We start from the raw sequence: 12,268 nt of genomic DNA, 5'->3' as shown, positions 1-12,268 counted from the left end.
AATAAGGTAGCCTAATAAAAAATGGGAAATGCCCCTCACTGTGCTTACTGAGCGTTTTTGTAGACACAAGCCTTTACTAAATATGACAAACAGGAGAACTCACTCAAACCAGTAAATTTAAAGAAGATAGTAACTAATGTCATGTGCCAATCTTCAACATTTATTTGAATGTTTATGTATAAATTACTAAAACTAATAATAAACCACAGGGCTCATGTTTTTCTATGTAAGAAGGGCATAATGATGCAGGTACATTTTAATTTAGAAGAGAAGTTTGAAAAATTTCCGGTGGCAATTTTTCTCTCTCAAAAATTCGTAGCATTCTCCCCCTTACCACATCACCATACTGCAAACACCAAATTTTTACTTTCACACCAATGCGCCTCAAACCACTTCCTTGATAAATGTTACGCACCTATACATATACTTTAAAACAACAGCTACAGAAAAAGATGCTCCCAACGTGGTTATAACATAAAGAACCGAACTTAAGTCTAATACATATTGCGACGTGCCAAGTCCGTCTCCCCAGCTTATGAAACATTGTTCATTTAGAGAAACAATTCAAGGTGTAATATCAATTCCTCGACATCCCCTACATAGATTTAACAATATTTAATGACATAAATGAAACTCTAGCTTCACCCTACTATTCCTAAGCCAAGTCCTTACCAAGAATATATAATTATTCTGCAAACATATCAGTTAATTTACAAATCACGAGAGAACAAGTTTCACACTAGTTTTCATAATATTTATGAAGACACGAAATTATGTAACATGAAGAATATTACTAATAATCAAAACACGCCAACCCAGTTTTGTAATCAACGCTACGGCATTTCTTCAACACTTACGTGCTGGGTATCTCATCACCAACACGAAACTGATTTCTACAGTTATCCGCATCCAAAACCTAATAAATCCGTAAAACACAATTTGCATTTAGTTAGTTTCTCAACTGTTATACACACGAAGCTCTCCAATATTTGTAAATACAGCATATACTAAGAAAAACACATAGCTAAACTTATATCGTGAACGTCAGCCATTTTACATTAACCTAATGGCATCTCGGGTACAAACTTAACAGACACGAATTTACCCGCGGAAGAATTACAAAACGAGCTAATAACCACAAACATGTATTCGGAAGTAGAAATCTTTTAAAGAAAATGATAAGTATGCTGTTTAATCAATTTAAGATTACTAATCCAAGACAGTCGGCAAACAAATTTAAAAATTGAAGTGTAACTACGGATGTATTGTCAGAACTTCATACAAATTGAGATGCGAGGTACAGATGAAGACGAATATTTCTCTAGTTGCTGCACACAAGTTTATGACTTCATTTATAATTGAAGGCATATAACTGATATGAAACGTGTTTCTTAATGAAAATTTACTCAGTTAATTAACGAAACACACGTATTATGAGTCCTATGAACCCAAACATAGCTCAGCACCTTCATTTCCGAAAAATAAAATTTAATAACCCATAACAAGTGTTGGGCCATATTGATACTTCTTCACGAGCAAATGTTTTTCTAAACTGGTTGTAGTGGGGAGGGTGAAAAAAAAAAAGTTACATTACGGAACAATAGAAAGAGTTGGACGACCCAAATCGATAAAAGAGGTTGTTTACCAGGGAAGAATTTTCATGTGATTTTTCGTTAAAAGTCTGTGAGCATGTCTACAAAGCGTAAAGCTGAGGATGTAATCGTGGAGGGGGATGTTAAGCAAACTAAACTCGAAAACACCGAGAAAACTGAAGTGAAAGGCGACGAAAATGGAGCTGCTGCATCACCAAACGACCACGGAGAAAAACCAAACACAGAAAACGATGCTACAGAATCTAATAAAACAGAGGTAATGCTTTCAAAGTTCATATAATTTTGAGAACTTAGCATGTTTGAAGCAGTACGCGTAAGCAGATTTTTGTATGAGTAAACTGAGATCCTGTTATAGAAAGAAGTTGCCTGCGGCGTTTTAAATACATTGTCACAAACGAAATAAATTATATGATATTTTCTCTAATTGAACAAATGGGTATTTTAGTTTTATATATTTTCATGTTATGTCGAAATACTTATTGTTTCTGCCGTACATATTAATTATTACTGAAGAAAATATACTTGAGGGAGACGAAACTGCAGTAGTTTCGCTTGTGTGCTCTCGAAGTTATTTGGTATTCATGGAATTAAATATAAGACGAAGCGACGCAGTGAAATAAAATGAAGTCGGTGATGCTCCCACATAGCATCTCTTGCGATATGCTTATTTTTATTGTAGTTTGAAGATCTCGTGGTTGCGAGGAGCGTAGGGATATAGTGTGTCTGTTGATAATGGAACATGCTGTCACAGTAAGAAATCTTTACTGGACTGTTTGCTAAGTTGTCAGTCATCTTCGCTGTTTAGTATAGACAAATAGTTGCATGGCATAGGAAACGATAGTTGAATGATCCTGTTGCAGAGTTTTTGACTGCATAGCGTTTATCTCTATCCTGCGAGGAAGCTTCATCCATTTTTTTGTATTTAATGTCAAAATTGACCTCCATGCATAGACGTGCAATTATTTGAATAGTAAACCATTATGGCTGTAACAGTGTAAACAATTTCATTGCCATTATTTTTATTTGTGCATTTATTTCGTACGTATGATTAGGTAAAATATTGCACAGCCGTTCAGATTTTAGTTTTACTAGTAACCAATATCAATTATGCGAGACAGTATTCGCAAATCAAGACTGTATAATATAATTAATTCTCGTTTATAGAAAATTTCATTAGCGTCACACACAGTGTAATTAACTATGCTTACAAGTTACATGTAACTACTTCAGTAATTACGAAAGATAATTAATTTTGAATAAATTGCAGTGCGCCCCTTGTGGTGGAAAAAGTGTCCTGCTTATAGAAATCATCTACACATTTATTTTTGTGAGTCTTTTATGGATTATATATTTGTTATATTTATGTAAGACCTCCTTATGTTGAAATGCCTTCGTGAAAAACTATTCTAGTGGTGAATGAAGTGTGGGACCCCATTGTGACCACTGATGGGATGAAAAACTATAAGCCTATCACACGTATCAGATGTGTGTTTTAACAAACATCAAGTATGTATTTAGTATATGAATTGTGAGTAATGAAGAGGAGTGGCAGCTCTGTGTAAGTCTTAAAATAGAAAAAAATACCTAGTACAATATTGTGGTGTCCAAATCAAATTTTAGGTTAATAATGGCTACATTTTTAAAAGTTTATTTCTTAAACAATACTAAATTACATAACTTTGAATTAACATAGTGAAAATATGCGCTTTGTGTATCTGCTAAACATTTTAATTCCATAGGTTCTGGTATACCTGTAAGAAAGAACACTGACTAGCAACTGATTAGTGTTCTGTTATGTGTTCAGCAAATGCTAGTACCATGATCATACTGTTTTGCCAAGATTCCTGTCAGGTTCTAAACTTTGAAATGCAGAAATTCATCGAAAAACATGAAACTTTGTATTTGTTTTCCCTGGACTTTAATTACCTTCCTAAATTACTCCTTGGTTTCCTACACAGCCTACTCAGTGAATGGATTGAATAACATTGGGAATATGCTACAACCCCATCTCACTCGTTTTACAATTACAGCTTCCCTTTCATGTCCTGTTAGAAATGCAGTCTGGTCTCTATACAAGCTATAAATAGAATTTTGCTCTGTGTAGTTTATTCCTGCTGCCTTCAAAATTTCGAAGGTAGTCTATTCTACATTGTCAAAAGCTTACTTTAAATCTACAAATGCTTTAAATGTAAGTTTACCTTTCTTCAACCTATGTCCCAGGGTTAGTTGTAGAGACAGTATTGTGATGCATGTTCCTATGTTTCTCTGAAGCCCAAATTGATTTTTCCCGAGGTTGGCTTCTATAAATTTTTCCATTCTTCATACTTATGTAAATAATTTATGCCAGTTTTTTCCAACAATAGTGATTCAGTGGTATTCACACCTGTTAGCACCTGCTTTCTTTGAAATTGTAATTATTACATTCTCCCTGAAGCCTGAAGGTATTTGGCCTGTCTCATATTTTGCTCACCAGGTGAAATAATTTTGTCATTATTGGCTCTCCCAAAAATCTCAATAATTCTAAGGAAATATCACCCACTCCAGAGGCCTCGTTTCGACTTAAGTCTTTCTTTGCTTCCTCTTCTCTATCTATAATATTGAATTGAATGAAATTTTATTGTCGGTTAGCTATTACAGCAATTGACAGTCAAGTTACATATATACAAATTATATAGCACATATACATGGGTTGGAGAGCTGCATCAAACCAGTCTCAGGACTGAAGACCACAACAACAACAACAACAACAACAACATACATGGGTTGAAAATCAATATGTCACTATTGGTTTTCCGTAAAATACAATATTTAAAATGAAATAATACGAAAACATTGCTTCATAAATTACTCAGTTAAAGAAATTATGCTGTACTCTCCAAACCGGTACGACTATGATATTTTACAGTCATAAAATTCCTGAAGTGATTTGCAGCTAACCAACTGAATAATTTGTCTTTAAATAATGGAGCTTCTACCCATTCCAGTTTTCTTATTCATTATCTGGCCTATTCTTGCCTTACTTAATATCTATTTACTTTTGTGTTGCTAACCTCATATTCATCTAATAAGTCCTATGCCTTCTACCAGCACACTTCTTTCATTTTCAATATATGTGACTTCAACCTGTCCATTTCATTTTTATGCTCTATAACCTATATATGACGGTAGTATCTGTTCCCGAAAGAACAGTTACCGTGGATGACCATGCAGCTTTGCTAGAAATGAAATGATAATTAAATGGACACCCTAGCTGCAAACAGGCGTTGATGTACTTCGTTGGGGACATGTTGAAAATGTGTGCCCCGACCGGGACTCGAACCCGGGATCTCCTGCTTACATGGCAGACGCTCTATCCATCTGAGCCACCGCGGGCACAGAGGATAGTGCGCCCGCAGGGACTTATCCCTTGCACGCTCCCACGCTCAATATGTCCCCAATGAAATACATCAACGCCTGTTTGCAGCTAGGGTGTCCATTTAATTATCATTTCATTTCTAGCAAAGCTGCATGGTCATCCACGGTAACTGTTCTTTCGGGAACAGATACTATCGTCATATATAGTTAAAGTATATGGCTTCCCGGCCATTGACCTTCTTTTGCGAACGCACACGCTATGCCCAAACTCGTATGGGACTTGGTAGATTAATCTGCCACGAGTAATGAGTATGATGGGCAAACATCTATTAGGCGCACTACGAATGTAGTGGTGTGGACATGTTAAGAATGTGGATCTCGCGGGGAGCGTGCAAGGGATAAGTCCCTGCAGACGCACTATCCTCTGTGCCCGCAGTGGGTCAGATGGATAGAGCGTCTGCCATATAAGCAGGAGATCCCAGGTTCGAGTCCCGGTTGGGGCACACATTTTCAACATGTCCCCAATGAAGTACATCAACACCTGTTCGCAGCTAGGGTGTCCATTTAATTATCATTTCATCTCTCTAACCTACCTACCTGGGATTGAAGATCCCACACTCTTGAGGTATTCGAGCCAACACCGAGGCTTAACCAGCAGTTGTTCGTACCGCAAACCGTATGCATCTGGAGTAGGAAATGGGGGAAGTGACAGTAGTACACAGAATACCCCCACCATCTACATCTACGTGATTACTCTGCAATTCACATTTAAGTGCTTGGCTGAGGGTTCATCGATCCACAATCATACTCTCTCTCTACCATTCCACTCTCGAACAGCGTGCGGGAAAAACGAACACCTAAACCTTTCTGTTCGAGCTCTGATTTCTCTTATTTTATTTTGATGATCATTCCTACCTATGTAGGTTGGGCTCAACAAAATATTTTCGCATTCGGAAGAGAAAGTTGGTGACTGAAATTTCGTAAATAGATCTCGCCGTGACGAAAAACGTCTTTGCTTTAATGACTTCCATCCCAACTCGGGTAACATATCTGCCACTCACTCTTCCCTATTACGTGATAATACAAAACGAGCTGCCCTTTTTTGCACCCTTTCGATGTCCTCCGTCAATCCCACCTGGTAAGGACCCCACACCGCGCAACAATATTCTAACAGAGGACGAACGAGTGTAGTGTAAGCTGTCTCTTTAGTGGACTTACCACATGGCATTTTAAGGTGGCTTGTGAGATATAGGTGTAGAACTGTAGAATGCCAATTTTCCTTTTCCCGATTTATTTTCTGATAAATCACAACCAGTTAAAGATTTCTGAAAGACCATTAATAAGTTGTTAAATATGAGTCTCAACATATACCTTGTTTTGTTATGTAGGGTGGCAAAGGCATGCTTGAATTATGACATTTGTTGAAAACTCAGTACAACCTAGAGTCTTTTAGAGCACAAATTAGTTTTATTCTATGGGGAACATCTGCACAAAGTTTCCCTCAGAGTGACAGTGCTGACGAGGGGTCCAGCAGCGCACAATGTCACCCCTCCTCCTGCACCACAAAATGATGATAATGATGAAAAGAAAGAAGTTTATCTGAGCTTCTCTTGTCATGTAAATGTGTTCAAATAACTTACGGAAATGCAACCAGTTAACGTCATCGACAACTGCCGATTGATAGGTTAGTGCTCTGTCGTTATCAAGGTAAAGTGCTGTTCAAGGGAATCCAAAAGATAGGGTTTCAGAGCAACTTAAAAGCACCCTAATCTTAGATGCAATTCAGAAAACACATTGCATGTCATGTTTCTGCAAAATATGACCAGTCTTCTGAGTAGTAAAGAGTAGAGCAGTCACAGTGATTTTTATTGCATATCTAGAGTACAGTCACCGTGTAGCTATCCTCAATGCAAGAAATTTAAGTTAAAACATTAAAAACAAGTCCCAATTAGACTAATCATGCCAGACATGGCATTCACACTCTTTCAAGTAGTAAAGGGGACAGTAATTGGTTGCAATGATGTTTATTGCATATCTAGATTGCAGTCACTGTGCATCCATTTACTGCTAGAAATGAATACAGCTACTGGGCACAAGTTTCCTCTATAGAATCAAACCTGATCTTGTTGGAAATGCTCCCTGCATAAGGCAAAAAGTCCATAGACTTCATTCAAAGTTCACATACTTTAAAACTCAATGTAATATCGGAGTAGTTCAAATATATTGTCTCTGATTGACATAAGAAATATGCTGTGTTCTTAATGTAATGCTTGTACTAACCAATTAGTGGGCTTAACAGAGTAGCACATTGTTTTGCTACATGATATACCATAGCACCAGTGTTTCCCACAAGCAGATGAAAAGGAATCCTTAACTTTTGAATTTTTGGAAGGTCGTGTAACCTATGTGCAACAGCAAAATAAATATTAACTCTCAGTACCCTCCTGTGATGGGGAACTTTTCTTCAGTGGACTGTTAGTCTTCCACTAGACACTTTTTGTGGAGTCAGTTATGATCCTGTGATACACTGTATCAGACAGTAAACACTGCTTTACATTCACTAAGAGCTGATCTGGCGGCAGTTGTTCTGGACGAGCACGATTACATTAAAAACATGTAGTGATTACTATCTGATTCAGGGTATTACAGGATCAGTGCTGAACCCACAAAAAATGTTGAGAGAGAGACTAACAGCCTCCTGAAGAAAAGTTCATTGTCGAAGCAGACTATGAAGAGTATTAATATTTATTGTGCTGTTTCGCCTAGATTATATGGCCTTCCAAAGATCCACAGAGAAGGGATTCCTTTTCATCCAGTTGTGAAGTAACATTGGTGCTCTGACATATCGTGTAACAAAATGCCTTGCTACTCCATTGAGCCCACTAGTTGGTCAGTGTGGACATTAAATTCAGAACTCGTATGTCCATTAGAGGGTGCACATTTGAATGACTCTGATATTCTATTATGTTATAAAAGAGTATCTCTCTTCACTCGTGTTCCTCTGTCTGAATCATTACAGTTAATTAAGGTCAAGTTTGGTGTGAATTAACGAACTTGTTTTGGCAAGTGTTGACTTCTGTATATTCTTTAATTCAGTGTCAAGTACTGCGAGCTGAAAGAGGGAATTGCGATGGGAAGCCCGTTGTCATTGTAAATTTGTTAATGGAAATCGAGGAACGTTCCTTAGTTAATGGCTTTGAAATTTGCCTGTTTTTAAAAAAAATTTTAGGTTGCTCGACCTCACAGCAGCGAGAATACGAACACTATTTAGGACAGTTGAATTCGAGCCACCCGAATATTTGTTTCATGGTGGAGGTGGAAAGGATGGCCACTGTCCCCTCCTTGATGTGTTGGTCAGGTGGAAGGTTGATGGTATGTTGGGACATTCTGTGTGTAGGGAACCTACTCACACTATATTGTATCTACAAGCTGATAGTTGTCACTATTTGGCTCAGTGTGAAAGGGTGCTTTGTACCTCGGTTTACAAGGTCCACATCATTTCAGACCCTGAGAGTTCGGCAGCTGTGTTGTCCCATCCTGATGTCATCTTTTGTCAGAATGGGTGTAGTGAAAGACGGGTAAGATGTCGTTGCGCTATCGACCTACTGTGCGCAGGTTGAGTGGTGACAGTACTGAGTGGTCACAGCCTACACCCATTTTGCCTTATGCGGGGGACATTTCCAATACGATTGGTCGTATCGGGTTTGATCCTGTAAAGAAACAGTTGTGCCCAGTGACTGCCTTAATTTCGAGTAGTAAATGGCCACACAGTGACCGCAATATAGATATGTGACGTACATAACTGCAACTGTACCCTTTACTGCTTGGAAGATTGATTGTATTTTGTGGAAATACAATGTGCAATGTTTTTCCAACCTCCATCTAAGATTAGGGTCCTTTCAGGTTGTGTTAAGAAAGTTTCAGTTTGCGTAAGGCGGGTGTCTATCTCACTCCTTGCAGTTGTAGTATATCAGGGCGGCAGTTCTTCTGGAGACGTGGAATTCTCAGGGAACTACATAAAAATCCGTGAAATCTCAGTGAATTTCATAAAATCTCGGGGAATTCCGTATCTTTAACCTAGCATTGAAATGTAATTTAAATGAGTTTTATAAATTACATATTTCAAAATACCTAATTTTTCAAATGCATTAATTATATGAATATTATTCCATACAAATTATCAAACTTTAAAACTGCTTTTGTGGGTATATATCGGTTGAGAGGAAAGAAAAGTCAATATTGTGGTATCCCACTCACCCATTGTCCCACTCGCCATTAATTTATCAGCAGCTTCTGACATCATCTTCCACCTCACACCTGGAACTGTCGGGGACCTTTCTCCCCCACCCCCACCCCACCCCACTCCCTCAAGCATGAACAGCCACCCTGCTCATATATTGTTCAGACTATCAGGACCGTGCAGGATTGGTGCGCTGAGCTTAGGTGTTGCACATGCTTACAACAACTGAACAAATCTGCAATTGCAGTACATTTTCTTGGCACCTGGCATAACATGTAATTAGGGTAGTGTTGTAAGCAAGCAGTTGAATTTAGTAACCAACCTTGTACATACAGATGGAGGTTTCTGCTTAAATTCTGCATGGAATCCTGCTGTCTCCGTTGTTTCCACTATCAATAACTTCTTATGTTGGTCAGCTTTGGTTGTGGTGGCGTGAGAGAGAGAGAGAGAGAGAGAGAGAGAGAGAGAGAGAGAGAATGTGTTTATGGAATTGTTCTGTAAAACAAAGTTTTGAATTGCATACTACAGTGCTTACTTCCTGCAATTTTTTGCCTCGAGAATGACAGCATGGTCACATGTCGAAATACCGGTGGTTGTTGGTGGCGTTACCCGGCTGCATTCTCGTAGGTTACTCAGAGAAGTTTATCGCTCAATGAATTTTTGCTGTTCATCCAGCTAAACTTCAGAACAGGTGTCATGTTTTAGTTTATTACTTATGCAGACAGTATCTATGTATAACACTAAATGTACCTGCAAAATTACATCATTGCGCAATTCACAGTTCAGGAGATATGTCATAAACATTGAGATGCATGAAGAATATTGCTTAAAATAGAGTGGAAATAACCAACCTTAAATCCACTTACTGTGCGATAATGATAGCACTTAACAACAAACTGTAAACATAATTTGAAATCATTTTCTAAACTTACTGTTAAGAGTTGGATATATTAGCACTGCACGACAACAGCCACAAAAACCACACAGCATCGCCTTGCCTGACGGTAGTTGGATCTTCACTTGTATTGGCAGTGCTGAATTCACCCTGCTCGGTTTGTTTCTTTTCGTGGTTATAGTATTAGAAGGGGTGATCAAAAAGTTTCCATTCAAATGGTGTCCGGTCCCAGAGTCAGTATGCCAATGGGGTAAAATCACTATGGGCATTGAGTCCACTGAGTCAGAGATACCCATCTGGTAAAACACTGTGTCCTGCTGCGCGAAGAAGTCACTTACTAACTGCCGTATGTCCTCATCGTAGGAGATGTTAAAGGCTGATCGGTGATCCATTTTCAAGTTTTCCACTATTGCCTAGATTGTGATACGGTGCTTTTGTAGCAATTCCTGCTTCTTCACAGATGTGGTCAGCCACTTTGTTTTTATCATTCAGATGCATTTGACAGCACTGAAAGTGTGTACACTGTGCCACTTTGTCACACACTGGTGTGCTGTGGCTGTACAATTCCACCAGCTGAGAATAGATTGTTGCAGCATTTTTTCCATTTCAAATGCAGAAAATGAATTACTGCAAGATTCTCTGATATAGCGATGGGTGGCGCCGTGTTGTTTTGGATTCTCTAATGGGATACCGCGGTGCTGTGGTGTGGGGATTTGAGTCTGTACTGGAATGGCAGACCTGTTCCTGCAGACAGACAAATACTGTTATGTGATTTATTTTTTTCACTATGGTAATCAAAATTCTTCGTACTTATGTAATATTTGACCCCGTTTAGAAGGCATAGAGTTTACTTTCAAGTCTCGCACACGTGTTTACAGGTAGAACCACCGATACCTCCACAGACGGACGTGCCACCAGTGCGTCGAGAAGGCGGTACCTTCCTAATTGCCGGCTGCACGAACTGGGACCTGACCGGTCGGAAGACGGCCCCGAAGAATGCGGGCAAAGTGGGTCCGGCCTCAGGTCGCAACCTGTGGTCGCCTCACAGATTCGCTCCACTGGCGGGAGTCCGCGTCAAGCTGGTGGCTTCCGGCTGCAACGCTGCCCACAATATCATTGTCACAGAAGAGGGTCAGGCACTCGCTTTGGGTAAGCCAGATTTGAAGGTTCGTGTTTATTTCCCATACGTTATGCTCTCGGTGAGCTTCTCAGTGGAGAGGCTGTCCTCCAAATGTTGTTACAGCTCGACCCATATGATAGCTCTGTTTGTTTCATTTTTTGTAGTAATGGGCAAATTGGAGGTGCTAAGTTGACACTCAATTAAAGGCAAGTACTTCAGTTACTAAGGGAAAGTTTGAGTTACATGCACTAACAAAAATGGAACACTGTAGAGAAATTTGGATATTAGAGTAGTTATTATTGGAGGAAAAAGTTCGTATATAGTATTTCCTCCTCCTCCTTTTCTCCTTCCATGTGGAATCTATTCTGGAAAAGTCTAGTCAACCAGAGACCTGGATGGTACAAGAGAACAGATGTGCTGTATGGGGAAGGAACTTTGATTGTATGATAATGTTTAGACAAATCTTTCTTTTGACTAACTTTAATCTGTCTGCCTATCTGCAACTTTTAGTAACTTGTTGTCAGATGTAGCTCTTTTAGCAAACTTTTCTTTAAAGGAAGTAGTTATTACAGCCCTTAAGGTTAACAGTTCACTCCCAACTCCAACAAGATGTCTACAGACAACTCTAGTTTATTAACTAAAACCTGGTGCTGGACTATGTTTGGAGTGGTTACCAATATAAAAATCAATCCTCAGTTATTATTTAATATAAGATCATTATCTGAAGTACTTATTTTGTTAGATTATATTCTACGAATGTAATAACCGTAGTCAGGCCTTCTGTTCACGGTTCCAGGGTGACCCACCATCCACTGTAGAGCTGTGAGATGTGTACACCTGTCTGTCACTGCAACTTGTATGCACACACAGTATCTTGTTTGACATTGAGAGATCTTCAAAACATCATCCAAACACACTACCAGTATCTTGTTTGACATTGGGAGATCTTCGAAACATCATCCAAACACACTACCAGCAGTTGCTGTTGTAATATAAAATCATCCCACACTTAATTACTCAAAATAACACTGATGTGTTTGTTTCAA

General features: G+C 38.8%; 2 protein-coding genes and 1 non-coding gene across 6 annotated transcripts in view; 1 reads left to right on the top strand and 2 right to left on the bottom strand.

The window, feature by feature from the left end:
* Nucleotides 1-1,058, bottom strand: part of LOC126426671 (zinc finger CCCH domain-containing protein 10-like) — a 173,916-nt gene extending 172,858 nt beyond the window's left edge. For all 4 annotated transcript variants that reach the window (XM_050088562.1, XM_050088564.1, XM_050088561.1 and 1 more), the window contains exon 1: nucleotides 858-1,058. The gene's annotated coding sequence lies outside the window, so the exon portion shown is untranslated. The remainder of the gene's footprint in view (nucleotides 1-857) is intronic.
* A 526-nt stretch (nucleotides 1,059-1,584) lies between these two features.
* The window catches only part of LOC126426672 (protein RCC2 homolog), an 84,484-nt gene continuing 73,800 nt past the window's right edge, over nucleotides 1,585-12,268 (top strand). Inside the window, exons 1-2 of the mRNA XM_050088565.1 lie at nucleotides 1,585-1,869; nucleotides 10,981-11,251. Of these exons, the coding sequence (XP_049944522.1) occupies nucleotides 1,690-1,869; nucleotides 10,981-11,251 (451 nt within the window). The 5' untranslated portion in view covers nucleotides 1,585-1,689. The remainder of the gene's footprint in view (nucleotides 1,870-10,980; nucleotides 11,252-12,268) is intronic.
* Trnat-ugu (transfer RNA threonine (anticodon UGU)) lies at nucleotides 4,912-4,986 on the bottom strand. Its single transcript has one exon. It is a non-coding gene; the product is annotated as a tRNA-Thr (tRNA).

Source organism: Schistocerca serialis, chromosome 11, assembly GCF_023864345.2.
Source record: "Schistocerca serialis cubense isolate TAMUIC-IGC-003099 chromosome 11, iqSchSeri2.2, whole genome shotgun sequence".
Lineage (NCBI taxonomy): Eukaryota > Metazoa > Arthropoda > Insecta > Orthoptera > Acrididae > Schistocerca > Schistocerca serialis.
This window is presented reverse-complemented; position numbering and strand designations above follow the sequence as displayed.